This window comes from Notamacropus eugenii, chromosome 3 (assembly GCF_028372415.1).
Source record: "Notamacropus eugenii isolate mMacEug1 chromosome 3, mMacEug1.pri_v2, whole genome shotgun sequence".
Taxonomy (NCBI): domain Eukaryota; kingdom Metazoa; phylum Chordata; class Mammalia; order Diprotodontia; family Macropodidae; genus Notamacropus; species Notamacropus eugenii.
This window is the reverse complement of record NC_092874.1, coordinates 85324970-85348702: the sequence shown is the minus strand read 5'-3', so window position 1 is coordinate 85348702 and position 23733 is coordinate 85324970. Positions and strand designations below refer to the sequence as shown.

The following is a 23733-nucleotide window of genomic DNA, read 5'->3' as shown; positions in this document are numbered from 1 at the left end:
GACATAACTATGCTGGCTCCACGTAGCTATGTAGTCTTTGGCTCAAAGTAGTCACTACAGGGCACTAACGATAGGAGCAATTAGAGTCAGGGTAGCTCAATGAAGGACTGCACACTTTACCAAGCTTGGAACACAATTTCTCTCCACAACCAGAGCAACCATCAGACAAAATAAGATAAAAGGAACTTAGAAGCCCCAGGCTTACTTGGCCTCTAAGATAATGTTATTTATAGTGGTAGAGACCAAGTATCAAGTGAGAAACCTGTTTAGTCACTTTTGTCCTCCCTTCACTGCTCAAGACAGTCATTTAGAGAGAATGTGCGTCTGTTTTCCCCAGGGAAGCTCTTGGTACACAAGACATTTCCAGCACCCCTTTTCCAGTACTGCACCGTTATATGGAAGACAAATTTTAAACAACATATTTATAGCTGGAATCATTGGACACAATTCCATTATTAATTTGAATTTTTTTAAAAATACCTTTTAAGTAGAGAGCTGTTCCTTTATTAAGCATAACTCATTTGCTCATTATTTTTGGGTATTTTTGATGTATTATTTTTCTTAATTTATCTTTTAGTTTCCTAAGACAAGTATATTCCCTTTTCTACACCACTGACATTTGAGAATATTTCATGTAATTATATAAAAATACTTTTTTGTATATGTGTGCATATGGATATAAATATTAGACAGATTTACTAAAGATACTTTAATAGCAATTAAAAGGTAAAACATGAATTTTCCATCTAATAATCTCCCCATGTGGTACAGATTCTTGAAAATGTAAATACAACATATACACTATATGTTTAAAATATTTTCTGAAACCAATACATTTTCATTTTTATACATTGGAAGGAATTGATTCCTCAGTTATAACTTCAAAAGTTCATCCAAAGTTCTAACAGAAGATTCGTAAAGAGATCTGAAACAAAGGAAAAAAAGACTTAGTTGTAGGGAAAAATTAGCACTAAATGTGAAATAAAAAAGAACTGAGAATTTATTGTAGCACTTTTAATCTTATTTTCATTAACATTTTTTGTTTTTACATCATTTTAATTTTTTAATACATCCCTCACCCCTCTCCTACCATAACAGTCCTTGCAAAGGAGTGGGGGAAAAAAAGACCAGTTCAGCAAAATCAATTAACAATAATTTTATCTGATAATTACCCACCACACCCAGTTTTTCAGTTCTGCAAGGACAGAAAAAAGTAAATTTTTTCAGCCTTTTCCCTGGGACCATATTTGATCATCATAATTACAAAGCATTTAATGCTGTTTCTTTTTTTCTTCCTTCAATCTGCATTATTGTAGTCATTGTGCATCTTATTTCTAGTCCCTTACTTCATGCTGCGCTGCTTCCTGTCTTCTCAGGTTTCTCTGAATTATTTATATTCATAATTTCTTATCATACAGTAATATTCCACATATAAACCTGTGTTCAGCTTATTCTGAATTAATGGTTATTTCCTTTATTTCTAGTTCTTTGCTACTACAAAAAGTGCTACCAATGAATATTTTCGTGTATGTATAGGACATTTCTGTCTTTAACTTCCCTGGGGCACATGCCTGGCAGAGACATCTCTGGATCAAAGGATACTGCCATTTTAGTCGTTTTATTACACAATCCTAAATTGTTTTTCAAGAGGATTTAACTAATACAGAGCTTCACCAACAGTGTATTATCATATGACATTTTTCCCAAGCCTGATACTGATTGTTCCCCTATTTTGTTATCTGTCAATTTGCTGAGAGTGAGATTTATATTTCCCTTACAAAAGTGATTTCTATCTTTCAGATGGTTGACAATAGTTTGCATTTCTTTTAAAAACTGTTCATTGATTTTTGTTCATGCACAAGGTTTTCAGTTTCATATAATTTAGAATAAGCCACTTCATTTTTTGGTGTGTTCATCCCTTCTTCAGTTAAGATTTTGCACTGCCCCCTCCCCAACTCCCAAATAAAACTGAGAGGTACCTGATCCAGGTTCTACTGTTTTGATACTGTGATCTTTTATACTCAGGTCAATTTCATTTCTTGTTTACTAGGGTAGATATGTGCTAAGATGTTGTTCTACACTTACCTTCTGCCAAGCTACTTTCCCATTTTCCCAACTGTGCTCTTTCTCCAAGTAATTTATGTTTTCTGGTTTAAAGAACACTAAGTTGTTGTCAATGATTATCTCTGATTCTTCCTTATCTACTTATCTACACTGATCTATTTTTAATCCAGTTACCCAATACCAAAGTTTTGATTATTATTGCTTTAAAATGATTTGAGGCCTAGAAATAGTATTTTCCTTCATTCCTTGAGATTCTAAGAATTTTGTTTCTCCAAATATACTGTCTTATTCTTTTGTTTAGCCTTATTAAGGTATTATTTTAGTAATTTTTGTCTCTATTAAGGTGTTAGCCCATTAATCATGAGCCTCCAATTATTAAGAGCATTTTTCAAACAACTACTGTATATGAGGCACTTTAGTAGATGCTGGAGAAATAATACCTAGTCAAGTCTTTTAAAGAAGGAGACAAGTACATACCTAAATGTATACAGCATGAATATTAAGTAAATAAAATAAAAAGAAAGGAGTTAAACACAAGGTAGCTTGGAAGAGAGGAGTAAGTGAGGCTGGTGACCTCGGGTCATCACTCCCTCAAAACAAAGTCAAGCACAAGTCATGTCATCATTTCTCTGATGCCATGGTCTTCTTTGAAAATGAACAATGAACGCAGACAGACAGACAGCTTGGAAGGGAGGGCACTAACAGGTGGGGGATCAGGAAAGTTTTCAAAGAGAAGATGCTGTTTGAGCTGCATCTTAAAAGAACAGAGGAACTCTGAGGCAGCAAGAAAAACAAGAACTGAAACCCAGGCACGAGATAAATGGTGCAAAAGCGCAGAGACAAAGTTGGAGTGTCGTGTATGAACAAACTATGGAGAGAAGCACTGGATGGATCACGGAGTACGGGAGGAAGAGTAATGCCCAATGAGGTTGAAAAGGCAAAAACTGAAGTAAGGTTTTTTAGGCTGGGCTAGAGGGAAAGACTTGAGTGACTGAGATCAATTATGAGGTAGTCGCAATAATCCAGGCAAGAAGCAATGAGAAAGTAACCTAAAGTGGTAACGGTGTGAATCGAGAGAAGACAGCCAGATGTGAAAAGTGAATGGATATGTGAGGTGAGAAAGAGCAAAGATACAAAAGTACAAAGGTACAAAGCTGGGAGACTGGAAAGATGGTGGTGCCTTTGACAGAAATAAGGAAGTTTGGAAGGGAGGGTTTGAGGGGAAATACAATGAAAACACTTTTGGGCATTTTTAATGAGATTTGTACAAAACATCCAGTTTGGAATGTCCATTAGATAATTGGTGTTAAGTGACTGATGCTCTGGGAAGAGACTGAGGATGGATATAGATCTATGAGTTATCTGCATAGGGACAATGGTTAAGACCAGCTAAGCTGATGAGGTTACCAAGACAGAAAATGTAGATAGAGAAGAGAAATGTTAGGACAGAACCTTGGGGAACACTCACAGTTAGGTGGAGTGATGTAGATGATGAGCCAGAAAAAGAGACTTAAAAAGAGCAATTAGAATGATAGAAAAATAAGGAAAGAGTATATGGTGAAAACCCAGAGAAGAGGGATGATTAACAGTGTCAAATGCCGCAGGTAGGAGAAAAATGAGGTCTGAGAAAAGACAAACTGTCGAGTTCTGAGAGAAGACACTGAAATCACTTAAAATTTTTGTGTTGTTATATATTTTTGAATTTGTTAACTTTTGCTTCATAGATTTAGGCAATAAGGCACATAGTATATCTATGTATAGTATTCATATTGGCATATTCTCTACAATTTCTTTAAATACATAACATAAGCTACATATTTATGTATCGGGGTATAGCAAATTCTTGTTTTAACATTAGAACTCATATTTTTTAGAAATCACCTGAAACATGGTGGATTTTGTTCCAGCTTCTCAGTTTTACTCTACATCTATCTTTATTTTTTAAAAAAATATTTCTTACAGGCAGAATGAGAGCAAGTACTTACCTAAGCTCTAAGACAAACTCCTTCAGATACCTCTGAAAAGAGAATCTGAACAAATTTTAGAGTGGCAGAATACAATAGGAGACAGACTATGGTAGATTTCCAACCCAGGACAGACTAGAAGGTTAATGGGAAGGATCTATTGCATGGAGGAGCACACATCACACAGGTTGTATCAGCGTGGACCCCTCAATAACAAAGCCAAGCAGAAAGCCCTGGGCAGTCTGAAGCAGCAGCAGCACTGTGGATTCTCAAACATATCAGCTCAGGTCGGGAGTCCAGTGGAAATGAGCGAGAGACAACCAGAGAACCCCAAGTAACTGCAGCAGCTGCTCCTGAGACTATCAGCCTGCAGATTAAATGTCTGTAGTCACCTACTTGAACTTCTGGGTGCCAAGATGGCACAGTGATCTGTAAATGCTACCCTCCTCCCCTTGTTGAGCTTGAAAAATCCAAAGAATACTTCCCCAGGAAAAATCCTGGAACAGCAGGATCAGCTGAAGAGGTAAACAGTCTCTTAGCCTGTGAGGCTACCTGAATCTCTAAGGAGGGTCCCTTTTGCTGTGGCTGAAGGAGACCAGTGCAGGACCAGTGCTGTCCCAGATAGCTCCACCTCATCAATTCGGGAGGAGATCCTGAGCCCCAGTGGGGTGGAGCCAGTAATCACCAACACCAGGACCCCAGGTGTGCCTCAGCACAGCCAGGGGAATCAGGAAGACACACATAATAGCAGAGTTCACCAACCGAGGAGATGGAGACCTCCTGTGGTGAGATTACCCCTCCCCTGCACAGTGAGCTCCAGGGCAACTCAGGGGAAACTCAGAAAGACTTTACCTGGCCTCTGCCAGCTGAGCATCAGGTAAGCTGCAGTATTTTAACTTCTAGCTGAAAGAACCAGAGGCCACAATATACATAACTTCAAGTTTCAAGCACAAGAACCATGGGACAGAGCCCCCTGTGCCTCAGAAGCAGAGATCCACTTTAAAAGCCAGGAAAAGGGTGATCATCATGAGCAAGAAGTAAACCAGAAAAGAAAAGACCATAGAATCTTTCTATGAGGACAAGGACCAAACCACGAATACTGAAGAGGTCAGCATTGAGACTGTACTCCTATCTGAAACATCAAAAGGGAATATGAACTAGTCTCAAGCCCAAAGAACATTCTTGAAAGAGCTCAAGAAGGATTTTAAAAGCCAGATTAGACAAGTAGAAGAAAAACTGGCCAATGGTTTTAAAAATATGAAAAAAGAAATCACGGAATAATTTAAAAGGAAAATTGGACAAATGGAAAAGGAAACACAAAACCTAACAGGGAAAATTAGACAAATGGAAGAGGAAGTTCAAAACCTAACTGGAGAAAATAACTCTGGAACAATTGGGTAAATGGAAAAGGAGATGTAAAAGTTAACTGAAAAAAATAATCTATTAAAAATTAGAATTGAGCAAGTAGAAGTTAATGATTCTATGAGACATCAAGAATCAGTCAAGCAGAATCTAAACAATGAAAAAAATAGAAGAAAATGTAAAATATCTCATTGGAAAAACAACTGACCTAGAAGATAGATCCAGGAGAGAAAATCTGAGAATTATTGGTCTACCAGAAAGCCATGATGAAAAAAATTATATTTCTTTTCTACAGCAGGCTGTGGGGGAAAGGGGATGGCGTTAATCCATTCTGCAAATCTCATTTTATTTGGATTATTTAATCCATATAATTTTAAGTTATTAGAGACCAGCCAAGATATCAGGACAAGAGGAAGCAGAGAAGCTTGGCTCCTCAGACAGCCTCATGAACAAAAATCTCATGAATGCCTGATTAGTAATCAGAAATCTAAGGAGAAACCACAGTGGATCATAAAATTTTACAAACATGCAAATAATCTAAGGCAGAGACTGTGGGATAGGGTCAGGATCATGGATGCAGATCCAGGGAACAGAATATGACTGCAGTGCTGTCACTCTGACCCCAGAATGGGGATTAGTATCTTTGACTCAAGCACAGAACCAATCCTAGGTGGAAGGGAACGCAGCTCCCAAACACAGGGGGCTTCAGATCTTTTGCTCTAATATAGGAGAGAAGATATTACAGCCAAATGTTGGAGAAGAGGACTCAGGTGCTATCTCTCTGACTAAGGAGAGGGGATCTTGGAGTCAAACAACACCCAAAGAACAGGGCCCAGTGCTAAAGCTTTGACTCTGGAAGGGAAAGCTAAGACTCAGTTCCCTTGAGCGGGGACTTTGGTGCTGTTGGTGTTGTCTCTCTAACCAAGGTAAAGGAACCTTAGAGTCAGATGCTGGAAGCGGAAAAAGGCCAGCATTCGCTGTTTTAACAAACCACAAGAAGAGATCTCAGTCACACACTGGTAACAGAATAGGGTCCTGGTGCTTCATTCTAAACCAGGAGAGGGAATTTTCTAAGCTGCACATTAGGGCTTCCAGCTCTGATTCCAACAGCAAGGACAGCAGCCAAGTAAGCACCATACAATGCCACACCAGTCCTGCCAAAAGCATGCAGAGCCTAGCCCCAAAACATAGTTCCAATCTTGGAAAGAAGGTTAAAAAGATGAGTAAACAAAACCATATAGAGACAATGATTCAAGGAATCTCCAATACGCAAATCCATAAGAAAATAACTCCAAAATAGTTAAAAACAAAGCCTCGAAGAAAAATACAGCTTGACCACAAGATTAAAATTCCTAGGTCAAAAAAGTTTACAAAAAACAGATTAAAAGTAAAATTCTGAATGAAATAACAAAGCTGGAGGGAAAAATTGGGAAAGAAACCTGAACTACTTAGAAAAAGACTTGGAAGTAGAATTACATAGTACAAAACTTTACCCAAGTAATAAGACTCCTTGAAAATTAGAAATTCCATGAGATAACAGGACATATTAAATGAAGTCAAAAGATTTTAAAAATAAAGAAAATATAAGGCATTTCATATAAAAAAACAATTCACCTGGAAAAGAGACAAAGGAGAAATAACTTAAGAATAATTACCTGAAAGTCATGCCCAAAAGAGCCTAAATATCATGTTTCAAGAAGACATTAAGAAAAACCAAACTGCCCAGACATATTAGAAAAAGGAAAAAAAGAAAAAAGAAGAGTTCACCAATCTAACAATATGTTGTTTACAAAAAAAATAATAACCTCAAATAAAAAAAATTCACACAGAGTTAAAACAAGATATTGGAGCTATTTTGCTTTTTTAATAAAACAATTTATTTTAATTGTTCTTCCACTGAAGTAAAAAAAGTAGGGTGAGCAACCGTAATTTCAGAAAACAGCAAAAACAAACTGGGGAATGACACTTACTGAAAGATACCATAAACAGTAATTTAACTTCAAAACCTAACATACAGATACCAGAAGAACATTTAAATACTTACAAGGAAAAGCTAAAAGAGTTCCAGAGAGAAAGACAATAAAACTTTATCAAAAAAGTCTAGAAAAATGTGCAACATTCCACACCTGTGGTCCTCCTAGCTCTGCAAAAGTGTGTGTTTGTCCTTCGTTGCTGAAGAAGAAGAAGCATCATTTACTATGGCTAGGAAAATTCTTAAGCAAACAAAGGAAAGAAACTACAAAAGTGAAGACAGAAAATTACAATGACATGACATTACAACGACATAAACAAAATCAGTACAGCTAAGATAAGAAGGGAAACAACCCAGTTGGGAAAAAAAAATGTTGCATCAAATATCTTTGATAAGGGTACGATAAGGAAGACATATATAAATTAATACAAATACATAAGAGCAATGTATAAGTTACCAAAAGATATAAGGGAACATTCTCAAATAAAGAATTGCCAACTAACAACAACTACATGAAAATTGCTCCAAATAACTAATAACAAAAAAAATTCCAGTCAAAACAATTCTAAGTTTCACAGCTTGTACAGTAAATTTGTAAAGATGAAAAAAGATGTATACAGTTAATACTGTAGGGCCTGCAGGAAGTTATACACATTTATATCTACTTTGGAGTTGTGAATTAATCCAATCATTCTGGAAAGCACTATGAAATTATGCAAAGAGAGTTCCTAAAATTTCCATACCTTTTCACTTGGAGATCTCAAGACCAAGCATACATGGTCTCATATATGCCTAAATATTCACAGCCAACACCTTTTTCTGGTAGCAAAGTCTTGGAAACAAAATAGGTGTTTCTTTTGAGGGATGAACAAACAAAATGTGATCCATAAATGTAATGGCATATTACTGTGCTATGAGAAATGATAACCATAAAGAATTCAAAGGAATGAGATAAGACTTATAGGAACTAATCATAATGTTAATAAGAGTTAAAGATCTTCCCCACCCATTAATACGCCTCACCTGAAGCACATTAAGGAAGCTTTTGTTAATTTCAATGAGGCACTGGGTCAGGAGAGTCATGATGCCCTCTGGCTCTGAAAAGTGTATATGTACTCTAAGGTGAAGTTTAACTTTGGGGTTTACTCTTTGGAAGAAGGTTCATGTACCAGATCAGACTCTAGGGAGCCTTTCAGAAGCCCCCCAGCTTTGAAAACCCAGATGTTGGTGCTTCTCTCTCTGGTAACTATGTCTGTACGTAATGGTCAGACGTCGGCTCTGTCTGTTGATCTGATGTATGTACTGCTCACATGGTCAGACAGTTAGAAGCCCTGTCTCATCTATTTCTCTGCTTGTATTTTCTCTGTTGGTGAATGTAATTAAAGTAGATTGTTGACCCCTCAAAAGTTGCTTTTCTTTTAGAAAAGCAGATGTAAGAAGTTGTGCAGCAGGCCCTCCTGGGTCTGCTGGGGTGCATGCTGTGATACTAATACAGAGCAAAGTAAGCAGAAACTGGAAAATTTACACAATGACTACAATGTAAATGGAAAGAAATAAACCTGAATGATGAGTAAAGTGACCCAATTTGTCCCTATAAAAAAGTTAAGAAAATGTACCTCTCTCCTGTCAGTGGAGAAGTAGAAGACTATGGTTACGGAATATCTGCCACACTGTCACACATGGCTAATGTTCTGATTGATTTTAATGAGCTTTTTTCTCTTTTTAAAAACATCTTTGTTACTAGGTTCTCTGGAATGAACATATTCAGTAGTGAATGTGATGTGAAAATAAAAAGGCATCAATTTCTTTTAAAAATGAGTTTATAGAAACAAACAACATAAGGCAAAATTCCACTTCTAAACTACAATACACTACAGTTTCAAGACTATTAGAATAGTCTTCTGAATCTTACACATACTGGCTATACGACCCTGGGAAAATAACTTACCGTTTTAGTGTCCTGAAGCAACTCTCAAAGACGGTTACAGAGAAAATGCACTGATAGGAGAAGTCCTTCACTGGAACTCCCTATACCCTTGAAATCAAAAGTCCCATTAAAAAAAAACCAAATTGAATTGGAAGGAGGGTGGGGAGATTTTTTAAAATTTAAAATCTTCTCTCATATTTGTCCTCTGAGGTTAGTTTCAGAAGAAGGCTTTTTCATAACATTAGAAGCTTTCACCAGTTGTATTTTGTTTTCTTGACAAGCAGAATTCCCTGAAAGAGCCAGCTTTAAAAAAATCTTGAAGCATACTCTTCACCACAAAAAAACAACACCTAAGAAACTGATTATTTATTGTTTCTTTATTAAGGAAATAAACTTCCCTGACACTAGGTGTTTTTGCCCAAAATTCAGGACTAAAAAAAGTTAACTCTGTTTGTCGTTAACTCCAAGGAAATGTTAACTGCCAAAGCACTTATAGCCTTCCTGTATCTTACAAATTTAAATCCTTATAGTTTTTTTCTTCTACAATTGAATCTTGTAGCTACAAGGAGCTTTAGAAGTCATATAGTTAACCAAGATTCTATCTCTTCTATGACATTCCCAATAGTGCTCATAGACTCACCTTTAAGCCTTCCAGGGAGGAGGAGCCCATTACATCCTGTGGCAGCTCATGTCTAAATCTCTCGGCAACTTCAACCCACTGCTACTATTTCTGTCCTCTAGGGTCAAATAGTATAAATTAAGTCCCATGGAATCAGAAGTTGAGAGTTGGAAAGGACCTCTGTGGCCATCCACTGCAACCCATACAAGAAAGGAATTCCAGACAGATTTTTTATTCTCAAGATAATCCTTCATAAATCTGAAGACTGTTATCATCCCTCTATTTCCACCTTGCAGTTTTCCCTTTCTCAAGTAAAATATCTACATTTCCTTAGATAGAACACTGAATATAATAGTTTTCAGTCCTCTCAAGAGCCACATTGCCCTCTTCTAGATATGCTCCAATATTAATTCAACTCAGCTCTAGCTACTTGTTGCAGTCAAATTCTATTTGACTTTTTTATAAATATAAAATATTACTATTTTATTATAAAATAGCTCACTAAATGCTTAGTATGAACTGCTATTTCAGACAATATCAGTTGTGTTTGGACAAGGATCACTTTTAAAAAATGAATTAGGATAGTGATATTAGTCAAGTTAACATGCTAACTCTGCAAACAGGACTTTATATGAACATAAACCATTTTCACATAATAAAGTTAAGGTTTATTTTGCTGATCCTAAAATGCTAATCAGTCTCATAGCAGATTAAGACATATCTGGACATCAGCACTTTGTACTGCCTGCATTTGGCTATTAAGTCAACCTAGTACTGCTAAAAAAAAAAAAATTTGCTGTTGATATTAAACAAGGCATGACAACTCACAATTTCTCAGCAGTATTTTGTTTTGTATTGTTGTGGATGGGTCTATACGAGACCATTAAAATTTTCTGAAAGGGTAGAAATTAAAGAAAATAACTATCTGTAAGAAAGACGGTCCTTTTGTCTTTCATTACACTCCTCTAGAGACAAGTTATCAAAGTGGAAAAATTAGCAGCAAGGTTCAGTAATAAGAGAAGCACTGAATTATGGTTTTGTAACTTATGCAATGCATTATCGTATATATGCACTGCTTTGTCTCTGTCTCTGTCTCTCTCTATATATATACACCCTAAATCAACTACTATTTATTAAGCACTTCCTCTGAGAAGAAGACCATGCTACGTAACAGATTTACAAGACGCTGATGATTCAGGGATCACCTCATCAATTTGCAAGATCCCATTAGCCTTGGTACTCCACCTCATTACCATTCTATATCCCTCTGAATGGAGGGTATCCTTAACCCCACTTTTCAGTTTCCTTTTTTCCTGGAAGACATATGTAACCACTTAAAGGAGTTAAGCCTATCCATACATACAAGAAGACCAAGTTGACTGATACCTATTACATGCATTCCATTACAACATGCATTTGCATGAACAGTCTATAGTGCTTATCCAATACTGTAAAATTGAGACAGATGACATAGATAGACAATAAAATGAGCCAAGAGTTGAAAAAGAGGTGAGATAGTATAGATGGATAATAAAGTGAGCCAAGAGTTGAAAAGGAGGCGAGCAGGCTGTATTGCTTTCAGGAAATTACAAAGCCTTTTTTTTTTTTTTTTACTCACCCCATGCTTCCCAAGAAATCAAAGGTCCATTTTATAAATTCTAACATTTTACTGTTGTTGTATGGCACAAAATATGGGACTGCCTCTAAAGAACTACAGATTAAGCATCACACAAAAGGCAATGGAAAGGATCATGGCAGTGTAAGCAAGATGTAACAGATAACCCACAAGGTACTCCAAAGAATATGAATAAAGAGTTCATCTTTTTTTTTTTTTTTTAGTTTTTTCTTTTTGTATTTAAGTTAAAAATGAATTAAAAAATTTAAATGGAAAATTTATTAGAAAGAAGCACAAAAAAGCAGGGTTGCTTTGAAAAATAATTGTAGTATTTAATACATCATTTTTTTTTAAAAAAGTAAATAGTGTGAAATGGAAATCCATAATTTTACATTGAATCTTCTTTTTATGTTGTGCTGTGTGCATGGAAATTGTTTTTGTCTTTTTGTATTTAAGTACAAGTGTATTTTTTTTTTAAAGGGTGCATAAAAGGGTGCATCAAGGAACAATGAATCAACAGGAAGAGATGAAATAATCATGTGGCAAAAGAAAACTATAACAGGCAAATAGCCAGAATGTTCCACTGGTGCCCTCCAAATGTCAGATGAAGCAAGAAAGGTTTTGAGGATACTAAACGAACTCACACGAAAAACTTCTGGGTGAGAGTGGTACAACAAGAGGTAGGAATGGATGGGTTACGATCAGCATTTATGAAGGAAACTTATGAATCAATGAGATCAAAAAGCCATGAATTTTTGAGCATAAAGCATTTTCATAAGGAAAAAAAGAGCTAAATTTAAACAATACCAAGAAAACCAGACTTGGCCTGGAACTCTGAGATGGAATTCATCAAGAAGCAGAGTCTTTATTTTATAACAATTGATAAATGTTTCACTCAAGTACATTATATTCTACCGAAAAGGGGAAATGGGAAGAGGTATGTCTGGAAGGTTCCACCTTCAAAGAAGTTTGGCTAGAAACTAGGCCTGGAAAAACTTCATGGAGGAGATTAAACTGAAAGAGGCAAAAAATCAGCAAGTATTTATTTAGCACTTATTATGTGCCAAGTACAGGGATATACAAATACAATGAATAAGACAACCCTTACTCACAATGGGTTTACATTCTAAGAAGAGGATGGAGGAAAGAACAGAAGGGAGGAAAGAATAGAAGGGAAAGATTATTGTACTTTGAATATGGAGACCACAGGTGGAAATCCCAGCTAATGAGAAGGCAAGAAGAGGTGGGGGAACTGTGAGCAATCCTTAAATCATAAGCCTATCTGAAAAGAGCTTTTGAAGGCTTTGAAAAGCTTATATCAATAAAAATAGAGATAAGTTTTTAGAAAGAGGATAAGAGTGTGGGAGTGGATCCATGTTCATCCAATGGCCAGTTTCCCAAGAAGCTTTTTATGCTTTCCTGAAGTGGGTTTTTAGGGTGGTACAGTGGACAGAACACCGGCCTGAGAATTAGAAAGATTCATCTTCTTCAGTTGAAATCTGGCATCAGTCACTTACTAGCTATGTAACCCTGGGCAAGTCACTTAACCTTGTTGGCCTCAGTTTCCTCATCTGTAAAATGAGCTGGAGAAGGAAATAACAAACCACAATGCCAAGAAAACCCTCAATGTAGTCTTGAAGAGTTGGACACAACTAAAACAACTCAACAACAACGAAATAGGCTCTGGAAATCATTTGTAACTACTTTAAAGCTAAGTTCAGACACAAAATAAGGATAATTAATACCTGCCATATCTACCTATACAATTATAAGACTAGCCTAACAAATGAAAGTTCATGAGAGAAAGAAATGTAAAAGGACTATTCAAATGTAAGATCCAATGTTACTAGATCAGAGAGTTAAAGTGCAAATCTGCACATGAAAATATACAAGAATTCAAGGTTCAGGCATTAAGAAGTTCACACAGCTAGTTAGTAGAAAAGTAGGGGCTGAAGCCCAGATGTTTTGGTGCCCCTTCCCCGAAGTATGGAGAGAGACTTAGCATAAATTCTAAATAGAGAGAAAAAATATCACCTAGACCAAGGGTTCTTATTATATGTATTATAGACTTGTCTGGCAATTTGGTGAAGCCTCTGGACCACCTCTCAGAATATTTTTAAACATACGAAATAAAATACACAGGATTACAAAGAAAACAAAAGGTAAGCGAAAATGAAGATGTAATTTTTTTTTCCATCAAAGTTCATGGACCCCATGAAATTTCTTGCTAAAGACTGTTGTATCATATTACATTGCTTTTAAAATTCTCAAAAATCTACCAATCTACTTTACATTATGTGTGCAATCAAATTCTACCATAACCTACATATAAAAAAGTAGGAAATATATACATTAAAATATTGAGTATATTTGGTTCCTTCAGTTAAAATTTTGTGATTAGAAGAGAATACCACAAAAACCTGTAAATATCATAGCACACACCAAGAAATACTTTGTAATTGAACTATTTGTTATGTCAAAAAGTTTAAGAGTTTACTCATGAATTTAAGAAATCAATAAAAGCCTAGTTACATATTCTACCACTACTACTATTACAACAACTACTAAAGCCTTCATAATTTACACAGAATATTGCAGAATGTCAGTTCTCACTGTCCAAATATTTCCTTGCACAGCTCCCTTATTGCCTACAAACTAAATATAATATTAATCTAAATCATAATTAGGGGGACAAATGTACCATATGTGTTGTTTTTTACTCCAAGGTATGAATCAAATATAAACAGCTTTTATCAACTGTTGCAAATAATCTCTTTTATTGTTCCCTTCTATAAATATTCATTCCATGGAAGGTTTTTAAAAACATTTAGAACAGTCGGTCTCAAATCCAATATCTGCTTTAAAAACAAAACAAAAAACCTACAGTCACAACCAAAAAGGTTTTTTAAAAGGCTAGGTTTTTTTTCAAAAGACAAGATTGTTTTTTACAAAAGACAAACCTTTAAAGAAAAAAAATATTTACTGTTGGAGACTCTACACTAAAACACTATTTAAATCACCCTACATAGAAATAATTAGTACACACAAAGAATTCACTTATAATATCATGGTCAATGACTCAGTGGAAGAAATCCCCAATATAAGTTCTAATCTCAACTTTAAAAGGAATATTTTTACTTCTTCAACCATAAATTCAGTTAACTTCTCACTTATGATGACAATACACATAATAATTTGGCAATTAAATATGTTATTGCATTAGCAAGTATGTACTGCTTCTCTTGAGAAAATTTGCTCAGTTTACAGCATTTTATTCTGAGTAAGGAAAAGTAAATGCAGTGAACAGCAAATTTTTATTTAAAACCCCACAGGCCAGTCAACAAACTGCTAACTTTGTTGGAGAGAAAATTAAATTACAGCTAAGAAAACATACATTTTTTTCAATTAATGCCTCAGTCCCTGAATTAAGAACTGGGTTAATGTTCCAAAAGAATCCTACAGATATGTGCTTATTTCAATTTTACTTCTCAAGTTCAACATTAGGTATATTATTTTAAAAAATTAATCTGAGGAAAAAATTTACTAAAGAAAAAAAACCTTAATTATGTTGCCAGCTTCCATGAGAGCAGATTTCCAAAGATACTTTCTTTTGTAATTTGCTTTGAAAAGTATTCTTTAGTATTCATTATGGGGTATTCAAAATATTAAGTTCTAACTTAAAAAGATCATTATAATGAAACAAAAAACTAAATCAGGAGAAAGCAAATGATTTGAAAAGCCAAAATGTATAGCATAATGCTAAGTGAAACATTAACCACCTAACACTAAGAACCACGTTACTTGATGGACTTTCCAATAGCAGCATTCTTTATATTTCTAGAAGGCTACATTTTAAAAAAAATGTATCTAAAGACAAAAATGATTTAAGTTTACTTTCCCATAGAACAATGGGGGTTATATTCCTGATCTGGTGTCCAACGCGTTATTAAGTAGTCACCAAAATGATATTTAATAAAGATTAAATTGTATATAGCTACATAGTATAAAATATTCTAAAGAACATATAAACTAATTAGGAGGACAACACAATAGCTAGTTACATTTACTTAAACTTATAAGGCATCATCATGGAACACCAAAAGCCTGAGTCAATTATGAGTAACTCAAAAATTTAACAGTAAGATGCTTGAATTTGGCTGTCAGTAGAGCACTGCCAACGAAAATATAGTCATGTAAAGTGACACTAAAAACATTCAAGACCTGTATGACTGGAAATGTAAGAAAGAAAGAACAAATGAACAGTGTGTTCTACACTGGCAGCCCCAGGAAATTAAAAGAACCAGAGGAAACCCTGTACATATGGTATGTTGAACAAATCCTCTATGAAAAGACATAGATAAGAATTAAATAGGATAGTCAAAATGATTTTTTTTAAAAATGCTACTTGTTGCTTCACAATACCAAAAAAACCCTGAAATCAATCAATCAAAAAGCACCTAATGTGTACCAGGGACTATGCTAGGCACTGGAAACACAAGTATAAAGAATGAAACAATCAACCAATCCCTACTCATAATAAATTTACACTGTAATGGTGAGGACAACATGTACAAACATACATATATATATATATAAATATATACAGTATTAATATAAAGTGAATAAATACAAGTATACTTTTTATACATAAATACAAAGTACTTAAGGAGGGCAATAGCTGGAGAGGGGGATCAGGAAAGATTTGACCAAAAGGTTTCATACAGAAGATGCTTCTTGAGCTACATATTAAGGTAAGAAAGGAACTCTATGACACAGAAATAAAGAGGGATCACATTCTGTATCTGGGAGGTTGCCAAGACAAAGACACAGAGTTCGGAAATGGAGCACTGTGTAAGAAACCAAGAGAAGGCAAATTTGATTATATCAAAAAGTTTAGGATGGAGAATAATGTCAAATAAGGCTGGAAAGATAAGATAGGGGCAGGTTGTGTAAGGTTTTAAAAGCTAAACAAAGGAGTTTACATTTTATCCCCTATATAATAGGAAGTGATTGGAATTAACTGAATAGGGGAGTCACATGGTCAGATCTGTACTTAAGGAAATATACTTTGGCAGAATTTGGGGGGGAAATGCATAAGGAGAGATCTGAGGCAAGGAGATCATAATCTGGGCAAGAGATGATAAGGGTCTTAACGTGTGGGCAGTAAGAGAGAAGGGGTTGGTTTCAAGAAAAGTCATGAAGATAAAATTGGCCAGCTGTATAAATTGATTGCATATGTGAGGTGAGAGTGAGAAGTCAAAGATAATGCCAAGTTTATGAACCTTAGGAAACTAGAAGTATGGTGGTGCAACCCTGTGACTTGAATAACATTCAATGGAAACTAAATATGGAACTGAGTTAGATCTTGATTTCATAAAATTAAATCTTTTTATTTCAGTGACAAATCATGCATAATGAATACAGTACTAAAAAGTATCACTAGAACACGGCTTTTTATTTTCCATAGATAAATTTAAGAATAGATTATAAGATATGACTATACAGTAGTAAGGCCAATCAACCCAAACATAACCGTCACTTACATCTAAATGAGTTATGAGTTTTATCTTTCAAAGTAATCACAATATAAGTTAAAACTTTTTTGGAATTCTTCTTTGTGAGGTGCAATTGAAATCCTTGATCAAATGGCATACAAGAAAATCACTTTAATCATGGTAAAATTACAAAACACTCTTTTCTTGCTATTGCCCTGCTTTTATTCCTTTTATCTGGCTTACTTCTGTTTCCTCTCAAAGAATCATAGAATCCTCAATATGAAAAGAAACTAAGAGTTCATATAGCACAAGTTAACAAGCATTTATTAAGCACTTACTATGTGCTAGGTCCTGAGATACAAAGAAAGACTAAAACAATTCCTGTCCCTAAGGAGCTCTGATTCTAAAGGAGGTGACAAAAAACAAACAATTACGTAATATGAAATATATACAGGGTAAACAGGCAGTAATCTAAGAGAGAAGACTACAGGGATAGAGAAAAGCTTCTTGCACAAGGTGGGACAACTGAATTTCTGATCAATGGATAAGATAAAGATTTCCCACTAGGTTTCCACAACTAATTCATCCTCAGTGACATCAACTCATGTTTGTATATCAAAGTTTCTACTCAGCTATGGCCTTTTAGTCAGAAATGCCTGAAGCCTCTATTTCATCAAAGATTCATTTTCAGGATTACATTTAGTTTTGCTAGGTTATTCTTGGTTTTAAGCCTAGACTTTCTGCTTTTGGCAAAATCATATTCTAAGTTCTCCACTGCTCTTTTATTAGTGGCTGCTAAAACTTATTTCATTCTATGGCTCCTTGGTACTTGAATTCTTACTATTTGGCTGTTTACAATATTTTTCCATTGATCTGAAAGCTCTGGGCTTTGGTTATAAGTTTTTTTTATGAGAGGAGATTTATTTTGGGATTTCTTTCATGAAGTGATAATGTGTGGTGCTTTTTTCTACTTTCACTTTACCTTCCACTTCTAAGACATCTAGGTAATTTTCTTTTATAATTTCTTGAAAAACTGTCTAGGACTTTTTTTTGGGTCATGCTTTTCAAGTAGCCAATGATTACTAAATTATATTTCCTTGATCTGTTTTCCATATCAGTTGTTTCTGAAGTGTTACTTAAGATTTTCTTCTACTTTTTCAGTCTTGTAACTTATTTAAATATTTACTGTTGTCTCATGGAATCATAAACTTATTTTTTGTCTGTTATAATTTTTAAAGACTATTGTTTGGTAATTTCTTATATCTCATTTCAAGCTGCTAATTCTCTTTCCAATTCTATCTTTCATAATTCTCACTTCTTTTTTAAGTTGTTCCTCCAGTACTCTCATTTTATTTATAAAATCATTTTTAAACTCTTTCTTTTAAACTCTTGCTCCATTTCTTCTAAGAATTCTAGTTGAACTTTTGCCCAAGCTATTTTTTTTGAGGCTTTGCTTGTTGAGGTTTTGAAGCAATTTCTCTCAGTTTTGTCAGCAGGGTCTTTGTTCTCATAACAGCTCTTTACAGTGAGGCTTTTTGTTTGTTTGATCATTCCTGATTTTGGAATTTGAGTCAAGGGCAAGTTATGTACACATCTGGAAAAAGTGTCCAGATTGAGTCTAGCTCCTGTTTTGTGTCCTGCCACTGTTTTCTCAGGGTAATGAGTATTGTGATAGTCAAGGATCTTAGAGTCTGCGCAGGCTAGGCATCTACAAGCTTCCAGTTCTCCCAAAACAGTTTGATCCAGGATGAATGAAGTATGAGCGCTAAGCCCTTAGTCTCAGCTCTGCAAGCTCTTAACTTGAGTTTGGGTCTGAGCAAGACAATTTTGGGCGTGTCCCTGCAAGAGTTCCTGTAGAATGCTGCTGGATTCAGCCACTGTCAGGCTCTGCAGGTTCAGAGCAAAAGAACTATAGATTCTCCTTCAGACTGGGCAACTGGCAGGTTGGTTATTCCACTGCAGATCTCCTTTGGGGTCCAGGGCTGAATCAGGGACCCCACTCTCCTCCCAGGGTCAGAGCCAGAAAATTACTACTCTTTTCTATATTTGCTTCCTTGCCCTGGATCACCAACCTTTATGCACAGGTGCCTTCCTCAATCTGCAATAGGCCTATGAAGTAGCAATGAGGTATAAGTGACGGAACTGTCAGTTAACATTGTTCCTGTTCCCTGCACAAGGACAATACCACAAATGGGACCTCTTTTTGCTCTAGTACAAAGCAAGGCATTTATTTGGTTCCCAGTTCTAATTGCTCTACACTGCATGCTTCTTCTAAACCCCATCTGTGTATGGATCTATCTGCCTATGCTCACCTCAGCAGGAGAAAGGACTCATAATTTTTTTTCTTGGATTTCCCAATCAGGATGATCGGTGAATTTTCTAGATCTTTATGGAATATTTGCTGGGGGAGGGCTGGATTAGACTGCTCCTATTCTGTCACCTTGGATGGTTCCTTCCCTTTGTTTTCATGTGCTAGTCCTAGTTAAATACTCCCTTGAATCAGAGAGAATAAATCTAATCTTTCACATGACAAACTTTCAAGGCAACTATCTTATTTTCCTCCCACATCCCCAGCTCCACCTCATTTTCTCTTCCCTAGACAAAATGTAGCCAGTTTTTTCAGCCATTACTTTAGTACTTCGTTTTAATTTCTTTCACTATCTTAATTTGGTGTTCTTCAGTTTGTTGGCTATTTTTTGTAATGAAAACTAAACATAGTACTACAAAAGTGAAGATTACAATTAAGATTGCGATTTCCACTTCATTCAAGTAGTTATTAAATGTTTATAATGTGCCAGAGATTGTGAGCCTAGGAATTAGATATAATAGGACAAAAAATGAAGAAGTCTCATCTTAAAAAGGATAAATTTCTATGCCTTTTAATCTTTGTACCATGACTCGCAATGCCTCGTAAACCCTGTGGCTGCCTGTCCTTAGGGAAAAACAGATATAATTTTGCTTGTTTTAATGCAGTAAATAACTTAAAACTATATCTAATAGTTTCAAAGCTGATTCAAACATAGATATGACCATGATGATTGTGTGAAAATTTTAAACTTAAATTTCCTGAACTTTGGTGGAGAGAACTAACAAATTATATACTTTCATTTAAACATATTAGATTATAACCCACAGTGTTTTGATGATTATTGTTTCTGTGGTGTATTTAGCTTTTTACCTTTCAATGCTATCCTCTTCCAAGGTAATTTCCATGTATCTGTTCAGCATTCTTTGAACAGTGGCAGCAGCATCCTTTACCTTCGGGTCTTTATGTTTACCTATTTAAAGAAGTTGCATTAAGAGAAGAAAGTTAAGAAACAAAATTAAGTCTATAAATTCAAAACAGTCACAAATACTATAAAACATCATAAGGTATGTATGTTCATATCAACATCTAGACATTCACAAGAACAGATAAGCAAGGTGTGTATGTGTATCTGAATATCTAGATATTCACAAGAAATAGATATGTTATGAACTTTATGGGCCCCTGAGGAGGGGCCCATCATAATAAAAGGGCACTGGATTTGGAGTCAAAGAAACTGGGTTCAAATTCCAGCTTTGCTCCTTAATCTTTGTATGACCTTGGACAGATGAGGTGACTCCTTTGGATCTATTTCTTCATCTGTAAAATGAAGAGGCTGGACTAGATGACATCTAATTTTTTTTCTAGCTCTAAACCTATGATTCTATCCATCTTTTTTATACATAAATACTCATAAACAAACATGCAGTTTTAGGGACTGCATTCCTTGTTCTTGCAGGCTTAATTCTTCCATAACTGCAGGTAAAAGGTGATATGATTACCATTTGCACATTTTATGAAGTAAGATTGTGAATTCTTGATCATTCTCATTCAATTCAACCAAAGATGACTAAATGCGCAAGTGTATGTACGTATATACATGTACATACATATGTACACATATGTAAATATAAAACTTTAGGGATTCAAAGATGCAAAAAGAAAGAGTCCCTATTCTTAAGAAACTTATATTCTACTCAAGGGAAAATGATACATGGAGAAATAATTAAAACTCAAAGTACCCTGTGATATGAATAGGACAGAGACAAAAAGTATTCATGGGAAATATGAAAAATGAGGGAAAATTTGAAAAACAAAAAAACTTGGCTGGGGAAATTGGAGGAAGAATATAGAAATTTTAATGGAGGAGACAGGAATTATGATGAGCCTAAGGAAGGGAAATCATTTGACAAGCAGAAATAAGTGAGCAGGTGTACAAGAATGAATAAAGGCAGGAGATAAAATAAGATCAATCAGTAAATATATTTTTTTCAATAAACATTCATTAAGCGCTTTCTATGCCAAGTGCTGAAAAACATGTAAATACAGCTAGCAGACTATGAGTACGGTAGGAATAGAGAGTGCATGAAAGAAAACTGAAAAAAGGCTTGAAAAATATATATCAATCTGACTATGAAGAAGTTTAAATAAATGCTAAGAATGTTACTCTATAAGCAACTGGGAACTACTGAAAGTTTCTGGTTTAACCTTCTAATTCCCATCTTTTCTGAACATCCCTGAAAGGTACTGGTGGATAAAAGGAGCTTAGCTGGGAGGTAACCTTTGCTCCCAAGTTAGATCCCAGACAACTCTAAAGTCCAGGAATAGCAGCACGGTAGTGTGTAGATCCAGAATCTTCTTGGTGTAAAAATATAAGCTGGGAAAACAAAGTAGTTTTGAATAATTTCAATGGAAGTCTTTGATATGTACTCACTTGATGAATGTCTACTCATTTTTCTCAGCCTACTTTGTTCCTTGCTAAGGACTCCACTGTGCTGCTAAATTAGAACCCTACTCTCTGGTTCAGAATTTTCTTTAGGCTGACTTTTAAAGCCATGAAAGTTGTCTAGGCCCCTATTAGGTTATTCTATTACTGAGCAGTCACTTCAATTCAGCCAAAATCCCTTTTCTGGTAGAACTATTGTTACCCATTATTCCAAATGTAAACTGAATCCACATAAAGGGATAAAGGCAGAAACAAATAAGTAATAAGAACCAAGGAGGGCTCCTTGTTTCATAAATGAGAAAGAGAAAGATTGTAGGGGCAACCATATTAATGTGGATAACTGAGAAAACATCTTTGTTTCAGGCTTAAAAATAGAAAATTTACTTGAAAACTGTCTGTACTATAGATTAGCATTTTATTAGAGTACACAAAGAACACTGAACTGGAAATCAAGAGACTTAGATTCTAATCCCAATTACACTACCAATGAGCTATTATAACTTTGAACAAAAACACTTAAACTAACATGAACCTATATCACGCATCAAGTAATTTGGCTCAGAAAAAAAAAATTTCTTTTGGAAGACACTGGATTTTGAATAGAAAATCAACTTTTCCCTTTTATTCATCAACAAAGAAAGCTTAAAGCCTTGCAAAGACATAAACCAGAAAGTGATTCAATTTAGAAGTCTCCCATTAGACTGAGAGGAGGGACTGACACTTCCCTTTCTTTATGGACCCAGAACTTAGCACACTGGCTGGGCTATAGCGTATTTAATAAATGTTAACTAACTGAAAGTACAAAAAAAGCACTAAGTGAAAATCAACTGGATTCCCAGTTCTGCTACTAATTCACTGTTACAACCTTAGAGGAGTCATTTAACATAAGTCTCAATTATCTTATCTTTCAGTTCTAAAATTTCATACAGGAATATATTCATCTCAGGATCATCTTTCCTCAATTCATTTCTTCATATGCCACTTAAAACAAAGGCCATTTTTATTTTCCTAGATCTGTAATTTGGCCCTGAATGGCCCTGAATATTTTTGTGTGAGATAAGGACAAAGTAAGAGAACATATTTATGAAATCATAAGCAAAAAGTTGAGGCTAGCAAATACCATAAAAAGAAACAAGATTCAAAAATATCTCAATAGGCTGAAACAAAATTAATAAATTGTGTTGTGCACACAGTGTCATGTGACACCTAAGGTAGAAGCTGGCAGTAACTAAGGAAACATCTGGTAGGGGGAAAGCTGGAGCTTGAGACAAAAAAGGAGGAAAACAGACTGACATAATCCAAAGATATGAGTGGTTTAGACTGAATTGACTGCCAGAAAGCTGAAAGCTAAGGTAATGTCACTAAAGTTAGTAAGTCAACATTCTGTGTGGAGAGAATAAAAAGCTGGAATTCAAGCTTTTTCAAATCTTAGATCCATTTTTATTTTAAAGTTTTACATGAACTTCCCTGGCTGGTGATGAAACCGTACTGAACCCTCAGATAAAAAGTTTATACCCCATGCCTCCTTCAAAAATTCTTCCCCAGGGGGGAGGAGCCAAGATGGCAGAATAGAAAGATACACATATGCTAGCTCCAAAACCACAGCCCATAAAATATCTGTAAAGAAGAATTCCCAACAAATTCTGGAGCAGCAGAAGCCACAGAACAATGGAGTGGAGGAGATTTCTGTTCCAGAGAGCCCTGAAAAACCAACATGAAAGGTCTGTCGCACCGTGGACCCAGAGCAGAGCCCAGCCCTGCCTTGGAGGCGCAGCCGAGAGGAGCAGATCCAAGCAGGCTTCAGGGACAGAATCTCCAGCGGCCGTGCTGGTCCCTCCACCCACAGGTGCCAAAGGTCGGTGGGAGGGTCTTTTCAGCTCCTCGAGAGGGGAGCGGGGGTCACCATGACTCAGGTTCCCTCGAGAGACAGCAGCCAGCAGCAGAGGTGGCAGCAGACAAGGGCT

The 23733-nt window shown here is 35.6% G+C and overlaps 1 protein-coding gene across 3 annotated transcripts in view; it reads right to left on the bottom strand.

Annotated features, from left to right (window-relative positions):
• Positions 1-694: 694 nt before the first annotated feature.
• NCAPG2 (non-SMC condensin II complex subunit G2) overlaps positions 695-23733 on the bottom strand; it is a 109181-nt gene continuing 86142 nt past the window's right edge. For 2 of the 3 annotated variants that reach the window (XM_072652078.1, XM_072652079.1), the window contains exons 28-29: positions 20197-20296; positions 695-925 (exon numbers count right to left, since the gene is read on the bottom strand). In XM_072652078.1, the coding sequence (XP_072508179.1) occupies positions 874-925; positions 20197-20296 (152 nt within the window). In that variant the 3' untranslated portion in view covers positions 695-873. Of the gene's footprint in view, positions 926-9936; positions 10027-20196; positions 20297-23733 lie in introns of those variants that run through there. The other variant, XM_072652080.1, reaches the window with a different exon arrangement.